Source organism: Rhamphochromis longiceps, linkage group LG9, assembly GCF_057381845.1.
Source record: "Rhamphochromis longiceps isolate RC_006_pf linkage group LG9, R_longiceps_female_GT1.1, whole genome shotgun sequence".
In the NCBI taxonomy this organism is placed as follows: Eukaryota; Metazoa; Chordata; class Actinopteri; order Cichliformes; family Cichlidae; genus Rhamphochromis; species Rhamphochromis longiceps.
Genome location: NC_140565.1, coordinates 29,753,175 through 29,771,022, shown reverse-complemented (window position 1 = coordinate 29,771,022; position 17,848 = coordinate 29,753,175). Strand labels below are relative to the sequence as shown.

The 17,848-nt window shown below is 41.6% G+C and overlaps 1 protein-coding gene across 6 annotated transcripts in view; it reads right to left on the bottom strand.

Moving 5' to 3' along the window:
* Positions 1–17,848, bottom strand: part of LOC146662510 (cadherin-10-like) — a 78,977-nt gene that overhangs the window by 5,029 nt on the left and 56,100 nt on the right. For all 6 annotated transcript variants that reach the window (XM_085419183.1, XM_085419181.1, XM_085419182.1 and 3 more), the window contains 5 exons: positions 11,719–11,972; positions 5,004–5,140; positions 4,306–4,427; positions 2,005–2,122; positions 1,647–1,898 (listed from right to left, as the gene is read on the bottom strand). In XM_085419183.1, coding sequence (XP_085275309.1) covers positions 1,647–1,898; positions 2,005–2,122; positions 4,306–4,427; positions 5,004–5,140; positions 11,719–11,972 — 883 coding nt within the window. The remainder of the gene's footprint in view (positions 1–1,646; positions 1,899–2,004; positions 2,123–4,305; positions 4,428–5,003; positions 5,141–11,718; positions 11,973–17,848) is intronic.

Genomic DNA, 17,848 nt, shown 5'->3' with positions numbered 1-17,848 from the left:
GTGAAGCTGCACCCTTATTGGCTAACAACTTGTGACAGACAAGCCCATACCCTGTAAAATCCTCCTTTTTGAAACATGGAATGACCAAAGTTTAAAAAATTTAGTCAATGTTGTATTCGTGCAACCTGAAATGAGTGACTAGCTCATAAACTCATCAGTGACGTGTTCACGGAGTTTGAGGCAGTGGGACAATTGTAATAGACTTCTCTAGGACTGGAAAGGTTTTTTTTTTTTTTTGCAACCACAGGTAAAACTCGTTGGTGGCCATTTAAAAAGAATGCATGTTTAAAGCATGATGGCTTTGCTTTTTGGACCTGGAAGCTACATCCATCTTTTATACTGTGTATGACTATATCAGACTACAATAAAGTTCTAGCTGTGCACAAAAACAGCAAAGCAATGCAGCCAAGAACAGCAAGACCTTCAATATATCCTGTCTTTTTATTCTTGCTTTCACTATCTGCAGGCTTTCATCCGGGTCATCCAGAAAGTTACAAACAGGTCGAAACATCTTGGTCATAAAACTGTCCTTTATGTGTTGGAACTTCAATTCTTTGGATTAAAATTAACAGGAATTCTTTGCCTTCGCAAATAAAGACAGAGGCGATCTGCTAGATGTTGCAAGATGAAAGATACTCCAGGTTCCAATTCACAAAAATAGCCTCAAGGTAAACATTACAATATTAAAAAGAAAACCCCAAGAGTCGGACAATGAAAAGATTTTGGCAAAGGTGGGGAGGATGAACTCCCTTCAACAGGAAGTGACCAGGTTGTAGAACCAAGCTCTCAGAGGCCACAGCCATCTGTTGTACCATGACTTGTTTGGGCTATGGGGTAAGTACAAATATCCTGTTGTCTGAAACACTATGGCCCCAAGGTCTGCTGCTCCTACATCATCAGCTCTTTCTCAGACAACAGGCCCTTGAGGGTGGACAGTTTGGTAGTCGTGCATGAACAGCTACATTGTATTATCTGTACAAATCTAATGACAGCATCCACACACTTTTTATGCTGACGTGTCCTGACTCAGATGTTAATACTAACGCTGTTCACTGTGAAAACTGAAATGTATTTTTTCTTAAATGTATGTTTTTCAAAGCACGCCGAAACCCCTAAGAAAGGATCCAAGTTTTTCTTTTTTTACTTTAAGTCATATTATTTTATGAAACTCAATATTAATGCCCAGTAAAAAATGAATTTCCAGTAAACCCGCGATATTGTATGAGAGGCATTAATACTATAGCTGAGGTTTTTATACTTACTGAGTTAAGATTGAGTTAAGACTGAGAAGTAAAGGTGCTTCAAGGTATGGCAGCAATAATTACTTGGCTTTTGAAACCTTCACCAGGCTGTAGTTTTAAATAAAAACGCTCCTATCTCACCATCCTAATGCAATGAAGAAAAGCATCCTGTTCAAGTCAGTCGAGATGCTGTAGATCTTCGCTGCTTCGCGGTTAAAATCAAATTAAGGTGACAGCTGCGGTCACTGGCAGAATTATCCGCCCACAGGAAGTGATGAATCAAATTAAGCAGTGAAATACGAAACCGACTGTTTAACACCTCCTATGGATTGCTTTGCTGGAGAAGCTCTGTAGTGAAAAGCCCCAAAAAGATTTATGCAAGAAAGAACGTAAGGCTGTACTCACTGAGCAGGATGATGACACAAAGCAAAATGGCCACCAGGGCGCCGGTGCTGAGCCCCGCCCTCGCTGTGAGCGCCTCTGCGTTGCACGCCTTCATGTTGCCCTTGCGGTCGCAGGTGCAGACTCTGATGGTCAGCGTGTTGGTGCTGCTTTGCATTGGGAACTCTCCATCAGAAATGACCACCGGCACATGGTGGACGCTCTTTTGCAGGGTGCTGTAGCTGTTTCTCCTTGTGAGGATTGACGCTGTGTTGTCTGATGAGGGAAAATCTGGTTATTTACTGTAAAACGTCAACCAATCAATGACACATACAGCACATTAACAACAGGTAATGAATGTAGGGCACACGCAGTGTCTTACTTTTGTTGTCATGGACAGAGAAGTTTGCCTTTCCAGCAGCTTCCTGAGCAAGATTGAAGAAGAACCGGTGTCCTCCGAGCGGGGCATCAGGATCTGTGGCGCCCACGGTTTGTATCACCTGAAGTGAGAAGCACACAGGTGAGTGACAGGGCAACCCAACCCCAGCCGTGAACATTTAACCACAGCTAAACTGCTGTTTGTGCGGGTGCTAGTGTTTTAGCTAGCTAATGGGTTAGCAGAGCTATGAAGAGGAAGTGGAAGCTGAGCAAGAACACAGCTGTTAAATTTCAAACAAAGAATAAAACAACCAACAAATCTAATTCATACATGCTTTTGTGATGCTGTCTCTCTAGCTGTAATGCGTCTAATTAAAGATAACTCCACTTCATGCTCGTTAGCATCTGGTAGTTGCATGTTAACATCGGCTGCTGTGATGAATAACTGAGCTGTTTATTAAGATTAAAGGGATGGTTTGTTCTCCTGGGAATTCGTAAAGACAAATAGTTAAGGGCGCGCAAACAAGGAATAAACCTCAAGAGGTTTTCAGATGGTAAACGTGTGCAAGGATATCATCAGCAAAGTGTCACATTGAATTAAGCTACCTAGCAGGATACAAAGTAGTTTAAAGCGGCCTCATCTGTATCTGATGCAACATGAAGGCACCAGGCTGATTCTGCATAAAGGATCATTTTGTTCACCTTGAAACACAGTATGAGTTTAATATAGTGATGCTGTATTTACTTAATGGCACAGTTCACCTCAAATTCAAAAATAGGTGTTTATCCTCTGGCTTAGAGTGGCTTGTATTCAAGTAGATCATTTTACTGTAAATTGCTCAGTTTTGGAGAGATGAATTGTGAGGATCCCTGCCTTGTCCTATCCTAAGTAATAACTGGGTTCTTTCTAGTGAACGACACCTGAAAATATAATTACTATGCACAAGGAAGAGTGGCTCTACACTCATGAAGATATATATTTTTCTTAAGATAAGCTAAGTACAGAGAACTAAGGGGGCAAGCAGCAGCCAAGTGCTGATTAACAGGACCATGATCACAGGAAATCCACAACAGAACTGATGGAAAAAACAAAGCAAAGTAAAAACAAGAATCAAGTTGCTGCAATGACCCAAAACCCTGATTGCAATGCTGTGGCCAGACCTTTGGAGAGTTGTGCATAAATGAACACCTGCAAACCCCATAACAACTGTACGGGGGGGTGACGGCTCCTTTGATTGGCAGGTGTCTCAACACAGTCAGCTGTAGCCAGACAGAAGCTTCTAGGCTTCTTCATATTCTTTCGGCTGCTCCCTTTAGGGGTTGTCAAGGCGACTCATCTACCTCCATCTCACTCTGTCCTTAGCATAGACAGCAGCACAGTTTCCCCGGGCACCCTGCTGGTCAACAGCACCGGTGGCAGTCGTCGTTAAGCCAGGTGTCGGCCAATCATGTGAAAATCTTATTGATGATCCACATTTGATTTGGCAAAGATTTTACACCAGATTCTCCTCCTGATGCAACCCTCGCCGTTTATCTGGGTTTAGGACTGGCACTAGGAGACGTGCTGCGACAAGAAATGTAACAGCCACATCACTCGTGCTTAAAAGAAACTATGAAGCACACAAAAAACCCCAAAACTGACATCCTCTGATTACACACATTACAAAATCAGTTGTTTTTTTCATATGCTGGCTCTAATTTGACATTGAGGAGCCCTGATGTAGAAGGACAAATCGCACAATACTCCAGGGCCAGAGGAAAAACATCTACATTATCACAGGCTAACGCTGTGAATAGACTTTTTATCTGTAAAGACTACAAAGAAGTCTTGCAAACTGCAGCCTGGACCACATTTTGTTAGTAAAACGGCGTTATTCGGACTTTACTAGTGATCCTAAAACTGAAGACTCACTATCCACATTTATCTCTGAGGTATCACAGACTTGGGTTTTTCAACCCAAGAAGAGCTGCAAATCCGAACCCAGCTGTGGGAGTCTTACATTAAAAGGTCTACAATGCAGCTCTGTCTTTTCAGAACCTCTAGACATCTCTTTTCACTGTGGATCTGTTCTCGACTTCTTTAATCTATTTTGAGGAAGAAAACTTCTCTTTATCAACCTGAGATGTGAAAGTCTGGTCCCCAGAAGCGGTCCCACTATCTAGTAGCTTAAAACACACGTGACAGATTTATAAATTCTCTCTGAGGCCCGCTAATTACATGCTGTGCTGGGAGCGGGTGCATAATCCTAAACTGGGAAGTCGAGATGAAACCATGACTACGGCTTTATGTTGGGTAATAACCAACCTGATTAGCCTTAGCGTTCTCACACACAAACGTCTCATAATTGGTGGCGAATGTTGGAGCGTTGTCGTTGACGTCCAGGACTCTGACGTATACAGGTACCCGGCTGATCTGTCGCGGGTTGGCTGGGAAACACAAAGGTGGACACAGTGAATTTACATGAGTAATTATTAAATTTCATTAACAGCAGCTCTGCTTTAGTTTCCAAGCAAACTCATTACAGTATTGTGCATATAAATAAATAATAGCTGGTTAAAAACATAAATCAGATGCTCCAAGTTTTGCTGATTTCTTTGTTTCCACAGTTATATTTATGCGCAGACTCTGCACAAAGTTCTAGTTTTCACTGACAAAATAAAGTAATAATAGGTAAAATAAGGTCTTTGGATGTGGAAATTATTAGGATCTTTTTTTTTTTAAGACAACTGGCAAAGATGAAGGGAAATAGCAGTTTGCGGCAGCATTGAATTAACAGCAGCAGATTAGAAAACAAAGACGCTTGCTGATTTTTAGATTTTAAATTAGTGGGAAAACAGATAAATGGGCACCCATGCTATTTTTAGAGAATGTAAACTATGGGCTGGGGAAACAAACAGCAGCTACCAGCCAATACTTGGGTCCCAAAAATCCAATTTGGCTGACAGAATTGGAGGAAGTACGTGAACCGAAATGTCTCTTTCTGGTCCGGCTGCTGCACTTACTGAACTCGGTGGCGATGATGGTGATGTTGTGCCAAGCGTTTTCCTCTCTGTCCAGCTCCCTGAGGATGAACACTGACCCGTTGCCTGCATGGATGTTGAACACTCTGTCCATGTCTGTGCGCCGATCAATAGTGTACCTGCACAAAACAGACAACGATTGGCGTGTAAACTTGTGCACTCATGCTGAGTGGAAATGTGTTGTTTTCCCAGGGCGACAGACACAGGGTACAGTCACATTGACAGAGCGTCTCAGGTGTGTCTTGGTCGAATTGACATTCTGTGTGGTGGACACAGTGAAGAAGAAAAGTCTACTTTGCTGAAAGGAACACAATTATCTTTATATATATATATATATATATATATATATATATATATATATTTTATATGCACAAATAAGAAAAATATGAGTTAATTTGAATTTACAAAGCTTTTCTCTATTCATTTGTATGGTATCTGAAAAAAGCATCAAAAAGCAAGACTCGTACTGATTTAATTTTGGCTGCTCTCTGGATCACTTCCAGGACTGCATCTACTTTTAAAATCACTTCCTGAAAGACTTCACCATCTGCAAATTAGGCTAAATGTCCTCCACTGTATCAGGACAGTGAGTCTTTTACTTTAATTTTCTTTTTGTGGAAGAGGATAAAGTTGTAGTGATCCAAATCTGGGAAATGCCAAGTAAAGACTGTGTTGGTGAGGCCAAAGAAAATGGGCGCACACAGTAGCACAGCATAAGCTACATTTAGATTCTTCTTCTACAGACACACCGGGGCCAGAGTAGCATAGTTAGTCTGACCCTGGAGAACAAATCCGTGGCATAAAAACGAGGGACGGTCATGACTCTTGAATATTTTAATAGCACTTAAGTCATTAAAAAGAAAAAATACAGCATGTCTGTTTTTGCCATAAAATATACACCGCCCGGCTAAAAAAGATTCACCAGTTGGTCACGGTGTAAGTAATAGCTTTCCATTGAAGTCAGCTGAATGTACTGAATGCTATCAGATGTTTTATTTCTTTCCCGGTGGCACCGGGACATTCCGAGATGACAATGTCAGGAATCACTGGGTTCAAACTGTGAAAGAGCAGTGCAGTCATTTCCAGCACAATCTTTGGAATGTGCCACAGTACGCGGGGAGATCTTGGCCAAAAATTATTAGAAATCTGACTGGAAATAAATGTTGTGACATTGGATAAGCTTGCCAATGCCACGGTGAACGGTGCCATCATCAAAGCTAAAGGCGGTCCATGAAATTTTTAGAGTGTATTTTTATTTTTTTTACTTTTTTAAGGGGAGGGGGGATGCTGTGTAGACGGCAAATCTCTGTTAGCGTGGATCACCCCGTGCGTGGGGCTGCACGGCGCTAGCTAATCGCGCTAACGCGTGGACGCCATGCAGCCCCACGCAAGGGGCGACCCACGCTAACTCGCTAACAGAGATTTGCAGCGTTAATGCGGTTATGGAGTTGACATCATTTTACCGAGATTAACGCTGACAGCACCAATGTAAAATAAGCTACTTCCTGCAGAAAATGGTAGTGGGCAACTATCAGGTAATGGGGCCAGTAAAGTAAAGGAGTAGCAAGCAGCCATCCAAAAAGACTCATTCTCCTGGTGAGATGAACCATCTTTGTTGGATCAGTTTGGCACACGTTTGCTGACTCTGGTATCACAAACATGCACGTGCAAGAAGTCACAAAGGGAGTGACCTACAAATGGTAGTCGCACTAGGAGCAGCCCAGACGTGCACAAAAAGGAAACTTGAAGGCAAGGTGGCCCACGTTTACATCGGGTATGTTTTTATTGTTATTAGGCCTAGAGCTGTCTGACTACACCTTGAAACATCTGCTGCAACTAAAACACCACAGAGGAGCAAGCAGCGGTTGTAATTGAGCTGTATTCACAGAGAAATCAGTGGGAGACGTGGAGCCTGAGAAAAACCTGAGCACATACTGTAAAAGTAAACCCATCTGCTGGACCAGATACATCCAGCAGGAGTTTAATAAAATGATCTATTTTGGGTTATTTGGGGGGAACTGAACCTGTGACATATAATAATAAACTGTCTTGTCTGGCACTAGCAGTCTTGAATAGTCTGCCCTGTGTTGATACACACATTAGAGCCAACAGGTTATCCAGTTGTGTTGTTTTTCTCTGCCTCCCAGACTACTCTGTGATGCATCAGTGTGATTAATGGAGTAGCAGGCATCAGGAGGGCCGGCGTAAGAGGAAGGAGACCCCCGAGGGGAGACTATGAACCGCGGCTTTCAATGCATCGCCGCATCCCTCTCCTCCCTCCACCGATCTTCCCCCTCCCCATGGGTGTCACCCCTACCTCCTCAGCCCCTCCCTGCTGCTGCTGCTGCTGCTGCTGCTTCCTCCGCACAAACATTTTGGTGTCTTTATCTAAACACTCCCACCTATTTTTCTACCACCTCGCAGGCCCGACAGTAACTCTAACCTTGTTACATGTGCGTCAGCCGTGGGCTTTACTAATTGCTTTTCTAATATTCCCAATAATTCAGCTGCCTGGGTCTAACCCTTCCCTTGATTAATGGCGCAGAGATAACGGCGCTCCTCGTCCTGACCGGACAACCAAAGTGCTGCTCTCAGCAGGCACACAGCTGGCTGGTTGGAAGGCCAGGCAGAAGGACGAGGAGGGTTACAGAAATGTTAGTGATCAGGGGGTTGGGACCTACATTATTGCTTCTTTCCTCCCTTCTGAAGAGACCAACCGACTTGACACAGTATTTTGAGAATGTTTTCTTCAACACGAGGTCAAAAAATCTGTATCAAAATGATCTTTGTTTCGAAATCATTTCAGTTGTTATATTTTGGAGAGGTTAGCTATCCTTAGTATCGAGCACCAGCTCGGCTACATGTCCATGCAAAGCAGTGCTAACGACACTATGAAAAATGGTAACTGAAATGCTGTTATATGGCACCTAAAAGACTAAAAAAATGACTCACTCTTTAACCATATTTAGCCCAGATGAACATCAGGGTTCACATTCACATTTAGATGTTCAAATAGCCACTTTTCACAGCACTCGATGGTCTTTGAGGGCTTCTCATCCAAGCTGGCCAATATAGACGGCTAATAAAAAAGTGTTCGAAAGCTCCACTATGGCAAATCTGAACCCCGGTTAAATGAAATGTTCTCTAATAACCTTGAATATTGTTCGTGCTTTAAAGGTCTGAACATCACTAAAGAGATCCCATCACAGTGGGATGGACAGCCACCAGCTACATACATACTGGCTCTACAGCAGTTCTTCAATAATAAAGCAGATTAGAAATGCTCCATATAAACACCCACATCAGATTAAACACGCTGGCTTCAGAGGAGTGAAATAAACATTTTCATGAGCCCATCTCTATTATCTTTATTGCACGTCATCTATCTTAACATACACTCACTGGCCATTTTACTATTATACACCTTGTTAGTACTAAGTTGGATTGCCTTTTGCCTTCAGAGCTGCCTTAATTCTGAAAATATTCCTTAGGAATTTTGGTCATATTGACATGACAGCCTCATATCATGCTGCAGATTTCTCGGCTGGACATCCATGTTTTCCATCCGTTCCATTAGATCCCAAAGATGCTCTATTGGACTGGCTTGTTGAGCTTTGGTGACTGTTGAGCCCACTTGAGTACAGTGAACTCAACAATACTCAGGTAGGCTGCACTGTTTAAACAATGCTCAGCTGGTTCTAAGAGGTGCAAGAAAATATCTCCCACAAGCATGGATCCACACAATCATGTTGTTTACGCTAAATTCTGACCCTATAGAAATGTTGCAGTAGAAATCAAGACTCAAGAAATCAATATTAAAATTTCCTATGGCCCAATTTTAGTGAGCCCCTGCAAACTGTAGCCTCAGTTTCCTGTTCTTAGCAGTGTTGTCTTCTGCTGCTGCAGCACACCTGCTACCAGGTTCAATGTGTTTTGCATTCAGAAATGTTTTGCTATCTTTGGTTATAATGGTGATTATTTTCACTTTCCTATAAACTCAAAGCAGTTTGACCTGATCCTCTGACTTCTGGTATCAACAATCCATTTTCTCCCAGTGGACTGCTGCTCACTGGATATATTCTCTTTTTTGGACCATTCTCTAAACCCTAGAGATGCTCAAGTAGGAAAATCTCAGCAGATCAGCATTTTCTGACACATTCAGACCAGCCTGTCTGGCACCAACAACCATGCCACATTCAAAGTCACTTTCTTCTCCATTCTGGTGCTCAGCTTTAACTTCAGCAGGTCATCTTGACCATGTCTATATGCCTAAATGAGTTTCTGCCAGATGAGTAGTCAAGTATACCCCCCAAAAATGGCTGATGAGTGTATATGTAAGTACACTGCTCCAGAAATGTCAGCATCCAAGCAACTCTCCTTCTGTAGAGAATCTGGTTTTTAATAAAAGCTCTTAACACGGACAGTACAGCACTGAAAACACGATACCTCTCCACATTCACAGAGCCAGTGACACGCTTGCCAAAGAGGCATTCAGTGAGGGAAATGCATGACATGTTCATCACATCTTATTTGTATTTGTTCAGGCCAAAGTATTCCGTTTAAAAGCATGTAAGCTGCAGACTGCAGTAAATCAAATCTCATGTAAAGAGCTGACCTGAAATCTTCATTCAGAAGGAAAAATGTAGGATGAAACATGCATGTGTCTGCATGAGTCTATATACTGCACTTATGGCTTACTTAAGGACTTGCGTATGCATCCCTGCCACACACGTGCACGTGTCCGCAAGTCGCAGCGAGCTAATAAAGATAACCGTCTCAGTGACTTCCTCATGCCAGGCAGCCCCCGGGCTTCCCAACCCTCCTCCCTCCCCCTCCTCCCCCTCTGCACGGCTTTAAATGCCACAGGGTAGCTACCTCCTTGATGATGGGCGATAAAAGAGAATGATATCATATTTGACACCTGCAATAAAGTGGTGGAACTTCAACCTTGAGAGCCAACTCCCTTAGTACATCATAAAAATGAAAAAGTCTGAAGCGGAGTCGAGGCGCAGCCTCACACCCCACTGCCATTATTCCCATTTAATACAACGCTCGCATAATTTTGTATCTCCATGAGCTAAGTTGTGTAAGCGAACTTTTGGCACTTTTCATTATTTCGCTGCATTTTGTATGTGTAGCAGAACAAAGTGTCTCCCTGCGCAGGCCTCATTATTTTAGCGCTGTTTATGTTAATGGTGAAGAAAACAAGAGCACAAAGATCCATTTACAACCTTCAGAACATTAAACAACATCTCGCATTAAAGATGAATAATTCACTTAATGGGAGCTCCAAATATTGACTCTGTATAGAAATCGGTTAGTGAGATATTATATGCTTAACTCAAGGTGCACACGGTGGTTTTTACTTGAGTTTTGTCTTGTTTTCTTATTGTGTGAAGCTGCTTAAAGAGCGAAAAGCTCAGCCTTGAGTTTAGACTATGCTATCAAAGCATGTGAGCCTCTGTAGTCAGATTTTTATAGTGGATTTTACACTGGATGTTGACAGTGACTGATGGTTTATAATGTAAGTGGGCGAGAACAGGTCAATATCACAGTAAATGTATGTTTATTCAAACCACAAACTGAAGCTGTGATCTAACCATTGGGGTATACAACTTTGTCAAATGAGTTGTGTTTATTGATTTTTCAAACAGTCTTAAAGATAATTGGGACCTGAAAATCCAATCTAAGGGCATAAGACTTCTTTTTTCTTGTTTTGCTAACATTTAGTCATTGTATATGAGATAAAACAGAATCCAAATTTTTACTTCTTTCAGCAGCAGTTATGCTCATTTAGAGCCCACGCATGCTGTAGTTTCAGTCTTTTGGATGCATTAACTTTGATTCATGTTTGCACACACAGAAATTAAATTTTATGCACTTCATTTATTAACTTATTAATTTCACTTCAGGTTTATTTATACAACACCAAATCACAATAGTTCTCCTCAAGGTGCTTCACACTGTAAGGTAAAGACTCTACAGTATTCAGGCAAAAACCCCAAGAATCAGTTAAAGTGGGGAGGAAAAACTCCCTTGTAACAGGAAGAAACTTGGCTCAGGAAAAGCTTTTTGACACATTTTCAATCATTTAGCATTGCTAAAATAAAAGACTTTGATCACATCTCCTAAAATGACATACAAACCCATATAAAATATTAGAAACACATAATGTTTACACACATTTGGATATGACATCTGCTCGATCGAGAGCTAGGGAGAGCTGGGTGGCTTGCTGGTTATCCAAAAATTGTTTTTAACTTTTCCTTAATGTTCTTCTTGTTTATTAATTAAATTATTTAGATGGGTTAGTTATTGTACCTTTTGTTTAGTTGTATATTTTAAAGTATGTTTTGCCTTTACAATCTGTAATTAAATCATCTAAATGACTTGTAAAGCCAACACAATCCCCAAACCGAATCTTAAAAGCTAATTTTGTCAGTTCTCCAACTCCCAGTAGTTGTGCTGTTAACTAAGACTGATGAGTGGTCCTCAACTTGCTCAGATGTTACTGAAACCTCCAGCAAAAGCAATTAAGTGGTGCTTGAATGAGCTATCATGCTCAGCCTTTTCATTGGCTTTTGAATAGAAATCAATAGCTGCCTTGAAGTGCGTTCGGAAAGATCACACAGCAGCAAATTTTGAAAAAGAGCTAAGCTGTGAAATAAAAAGAAGAGATGCAGCTTGGTTCATTTACCTGACGAGGCTGTTTTTGTCATCCGGATCAGACGCGCTGACGGAGCCGATGGCGGTGTTCTTGGGCGCGTCTTCTTTCACCTCCACTACGTAGCTGGCGCGCTCAAACACGGGCGGCTCATCCACGTCCTCAACGATGATCTTGATGGTGGCCTCGTCCCTAAAGGGGCCCTTCGAGTAGAAGCGGGGGTTGATGTGGACGTTTTCCACCTGGACACGCAGACTGTACTGCCGCTTCCTTTCATAGTCCAAAGGCTGCAAAACAGAGACAGAAGAGGCATGAAGAAGAAGAAGAAGAAGAAGCACCAATTCCACTAATTACAGCTTAAAGTGCTAATATTTGCTTTACATTTGTGTGCATGAACAGGTCCTGTAATTTGTCACATTTTATTTTAGGTGCGACTGCCAGCTTAATGAATAAAAAACAGCTTTTCCAGAGTATCTAATGAGGGCATGTAAAGGGTCTTAGTGTCACATTCAAGGACACTAACAAGATTGTTGATGGACAAACACGGGCTGCTGCACACATCACAGCCGTGCTCTCGTGGACGTCTGCCTAAGCGCTGCTGCATAATATGACTGATGTGGCATTTCAGTGGAAAACAAACATGACAACAACACGGTCTGGCTAATGACAGGATTCATGTTTTAAGACTGGAAATCTGATTACAGCCTGCCTTATAACACAAACAAGAACAAAGTTTTTAAATTTTTTTTATTATCAACTTCTTACATTTGCTTTTCAGTTTGATTTCCTGATGCTCGGCACAGCGCGGCTCTATGAAACAATCAATCACAGCTGTGCACAGATCTTTGCTGGGTGACATCTGTTCATTTTGATGCTGTTTCTCAGATCAACATACCAGATTATCACAGTGATAGTGAATGGTAGGAATTTGGTGAAAAAGAATTAAAATGCAGAGAAACATCTACGTTTCTAATGTATAGGTTTAAGATTAGGGTTAGGGTTAGTTTTAATATAGTATCCTATAGTATGATCTTCTAGACTAATGTGGCAACATTAATGTTATTATGCTGTGTGAACTCTTTAAAAGCCATTTTACAAGTTTCAAAGACAGGGATGCTGGATATTCTTGAGAGACTTGGAAGTTTCCCTAAGAATTTGATTTTATTTATGGTCGTAGTGGTCGTACTTCACCCCTACATTCTTAAATTAAATACGACATACTATAAATAACAGACAAATAAACGACTGGGTCTCCAGTGGGAGGACAGATAGTCCAATTCCGCCTTCCTGAATACACATCCTGTCCTTGTTGGTTAGCTCAGTCACAATCTTAAAAGGACGTTCATTTCCTGTTACGAAAGATTTGCTCCTTCATAACAAGTGGGTTGATTTTTTCTTTAACTCATCCATGGCCATAGCATGGCTACACAGACTAACAGGTGTGTTGTCCTATGGTTCCACACATCCCAGGAATCTGTGCTTCAAGTTTGCTGATTGAAATCGTATTTTATTTACATGGCAATATCTACACAATATATGTGCCCGGGCACTGCACCTGTACAGTTTATGAAAGTGAATGCTGTTTGGTAACCAAGCTAGCTAGCATTAGGCTAGCATTCTATTTATCATCCATATAAGGTAACTTCCAACTCCAAAAACCAAAAGTCATACGAGCCAAAAGACCAATGTTAAAGATTCAAAACGAGTCCGAAAGCAGCGGGCGACTTTTATCCTTTATCCTGTTGTGACACATGAACCAGTTTTCCACCTGATTCAGGTTCTGATTTATGTGGTCTTCCAACTTAGAGTTGATCTCCAGTGCACAATAAGAACTAATGTCACAATCTTAAGTCCCAGAGAGCAGGGATAGACTTTGATCAACCACAAGCAAAGAGACTTCCTAGAGAAACTGGCTCCTGCCAGCTGACCAGGCTGCCTCAGCCGAGCCTTCACGCAATGTGAAACCAGGGTGAGCTGGTTATCAGTGACTTAGCTGTCTATATAACGGCTCAGTCACACTAGAGTAAAAATCAGACAGCAACCTCCTTACAAGTAGGAGAAAAAATCAATGGCTGTTATTACACTGAACTTTTTTTGCTGTTGGAGTACTTATTGCGACTAGCTGGGGGTGTTGCATGCTTAACTTCTGTGCAACCACTTTTGATTTTGAGACCTGTCTCCAAACAACTGTGGTGCGTCTTGTCGATTGGTGAAGCTTTGCAAATGGTTGCTGTTTAATTGACAAATGCAGACAGATTGACAACACCTGGCGATCCATCTATAGTAAGTCAGTCTACACTGATGAGCGCAACTCGTAGTAGAGTCATACTGAATTGGTAATATTCTGGTTGTAATACAATCTTAAAGCAAGTTGCTAAGTGTCTATGTTATTTTGCATCCTGCAGAAACTACATTGTTCTTTGTGGAGGAATTTCTGTTTCAAATCTGGCTCGAACAGTAAGCAGTTAATGTTTCTAATGTACATTTTTTGTGTGTAGACAACAACAGATTTGCGATTTATCAGTTAATTGCTGTGTTATCAGAAAAAGATGTAGGCATATAATTGGCAACCTGACCCCATTCAATCGCAGACTGATTGTTTTATTGCCATTTTATCACCATCCTGATGCCAACAGAGTCACTTGGGAAACAGATTCAGTGTATTTGGATCAAACTTTAAAAGTTTTGATGTTTTCAGCCTTGTGTACCTGCAAAGTGCACCTGTCTCAGTAGTTACAACACAAGCATTTCTCCCCCAGGAAAAAATGCATTTTGAAAACCCGCTATAACCTTTTAAAAATATGACAATGCCTCTGGTCTTTTTTTTAATCAACTCCTATATGTAAATATGGATCGGAAGCAGTCCATTCACTTAATGTTAGTGCAGTAGCATCTCCTACTCTTATCTGGAGCCTTGAGCAAGCAGGCAGGTTAATAACACAAGAGAAACGAAGGACGATGAGGAGGACTTTTACTGGAAAGTCTCCACAAGAAAGCTGTCAGCCACTCGGTGATGTTAAGGTAATAAGGCAAGTTAAGGTAAAAAAGCTTCTGGGACACAGCTGAAGGCATGATTACTGCAAACTATCTCAAAATGGGAAATAATCACTGCTGGAATATGTGCCAAAGAACGAAGGGGGGGGAAAAGGCAGATACTGATGCAAAAAAAATCACTCGTTTGTCAAATATTCCGCTTCATCTCCAATTTCAAGCATGCCCCTCCTCCCGGCTTTTATCCCAGACTTTATGAGGGAGTGTTAAGGTTAAAAGGTTAATAGGGATGATTATAAAAAGATTAAAATCAACTGAAACAGGGGCATAAAGTCCTTTCATCATAGCCATTCTATTGAAGAACACAGATGATGAGCTTCAGTTTGTCGTTGCACTTTTTCCCTATACTATACTCACGCTACATCTTTTTTTCCTGTTGCCATACTTTCATTTCTATCTATTTGTACACATAAAAGAACACAGCTTAGTTGCTTTTACGCACGAACCCTGATCTTCTTGCATCTACTGTACACTGCTGTTGCAGCCTATAATTTATGGACTGTGCATGATGATTAGGAGCCTGATTCCTTTGCGGTTCTAATGTTTTTTTTTCCGCTGTTAGCTTTTCTCTTTTAGGTTCCCTGTCTGAACTTTTTATTTTTGAAGTTGTAGCCAGCAAAGGTATCCCCTCATTGATGGAAATAATTGGGGAGCAGTGCATTTTAATGAGTGTGCGCCCAGTGCTGAGCTGGAGCAGCTGGATCAGAGTGAGCTCCCTCACCGGCTGCCTACTGTACATATAAAAGGATGCCGGGTCCGCGATTGTTGGGAACAGCCAGTGAAAGCTTGGAAAAAAGAATCCAGATGGAACGAGCTGTTTTCTGAAACTGTGAATAGTAACATATTATGAGTCATTGATTTTCACTGTTTGGTGCCAAGCCGGGGAGGGGGACCGCATGTCCACTGGAGGAATATGTTCCTTTGAAGGGCCGGTACAATCAGAGATGGGATGACAAGCCCATTTAATTAGTATGTTCAAAATTAGGGCATGCTTAGTCCCCACACACAGTGTGCCTGCACACCACATCCACTACAAAGGGCAATTATGTCATCCAGCACTTAATGATGGCATGATGGAAGCGATCGATCGAAGGCTGCAGAGAGGGTGCTTGATAAGGCAACTGCCAGATACTGTTGAATACATCAAACACACCACAAGCAGAATGCTGCAATCCATACTCAGCATCAATATTTCTGCTTTGGTCTCAGCTGAGGGGAAGAATGAATCTCACTGAAAACATATGTAGTGGAAGTGTGGGGAAGTGGAAGTGGATATCTAATAACTCTGCTGTCCGTCTCCTAGCTGCGTATGGAAATAAAGTTTGTTTTTTTCCCTTTATCGAGCGCTGCTTATTGTGTTGTCTATCCTTTCGGTTACACCGAGGGAGTGAGGCCTGCATGTGGTGAAAGAACTGAAAGTCTGTGTTTCGATCATTTCTAACTCCGTCGGTTTGTCCTTGGTCACTACTAGAGGAGCTTTGCATTCACAGTTCAAAACAGTATCTTACACACAGACTCTAAATTCATTCTCAGTCTGCAACAAGGTGTTTTAACTCCTCTTGTTACAGTAGGTGGACTTTCTTCTGATTGGCTGCCAGACAGTTTAACCTTCTGTACCCTGTACTCACAGGAAGGAGGTCAACGTAACCAAGATTCAAACTCTTGGTGACCCGATGGAGTCATGACAATACCCCATCGGCTTTTAATGGCTAAGGTTAAAAACTATGAAACTGAGTGTTTAGATCAGCTTCACAGGGGTTACTTGCCATTCACTGACCTCCTTACTTGAAACTAATGTCTTATATGTATCTTATACATCCATGAAAACAATAAGTCCACTTCAGTTGCATTCAGTATATTGCATTTTTCAGCGGAGTCCTGCAATTCCACACAAGACATCAACCCAGCTTCAATGGCAATCAGCCTAACTCTTCCCTGTTTCACAGTAAAAGCATTTAATTGGCTTTTATTGTGAACCTGTGTCCGATTAGTCAACCAGATGTTGCCGTCCTCGCTAGTCAAGTCGAGTCCAGTCAAAAACATTAATTATTCAGCTGGTTCTACGTAGCAACCCGTCACCAGCCAGCAGCATCCCTCCGTCTGTGACGGGAAGTTATAAACAAACAAGGTGAAACGTGACGTATTTGCTGTGTTAGAGGACAGTGAGATCTGATCACCTTCTGTACAGGTGCAAGAATGCTAGCTTTGAAAGAAAGAAAGTTATTGGTGTAAGCACTGCTAACATTAGTTGATCCTTATTCTTAACCTTTATCCAATTCAGAGCTAGAGCCACGGTCACGAGTCTGATGTTGGGCTCTAATGTTAGCCACACTCAGAAATCTGTCAAAAAAATACTCAAAAAAGCATGAACAGAATGTTAGGTACGTTTGCAAAGTGTTTTTTTTTTAAACTTATTTCTCTAAATTCACCGTGCATGTTCTTTAACCTCCTAAGACCCAAACTCTTCCATGTCATGCATTTTTAATTTCTCTTTGATATTTGGGGTGATTGGCACCTGATGAATGTAAAAACAAAGAATTACCAGATTTTTATTTTTTTTAGATAATTTTTGTTTCTGAGAAAAATGAGATCCACATATGAGCATATTTGTTTAAAATTTCAATAGAACAGTGGCAGTATAATGTCCTCGTAAATCTGGGCTTATGCTGGGCTTACACTGTGATTTTTGGCTCATTTTGAGACGATTTTTCAGTCGTGCGACCATTTTGGTGATCGGGCCGAGTTTCGCCTTCATCGTGTGTCGTGCATCATGTAGTATACGTGGGGTAATGAGAAGCGATTAACACCTCACGACCAGCTTCCGATCATCAATTGCTTGGTCACGACTGTCGTGAGGAGGTCACCGCAGCTTCTTACACTGCACATGTGCAAACACATAAATGTCGGTGAAAAAGATGGAGTAGCACAGCAGTGCAGCGTGTGATCTGGACACAAGCGATGGAGGCACAACTTGTAGAACTTTGGAAAGCTCATTCGAGCCTTTTCGATGTGGCCTCACAAAATTATCACGACCACAACAACCGTGAAAATAATTGGATGGACATTGCTGCTCAATCACAGCTGCCTGATCAATGTTTTTCAATAGCAATTT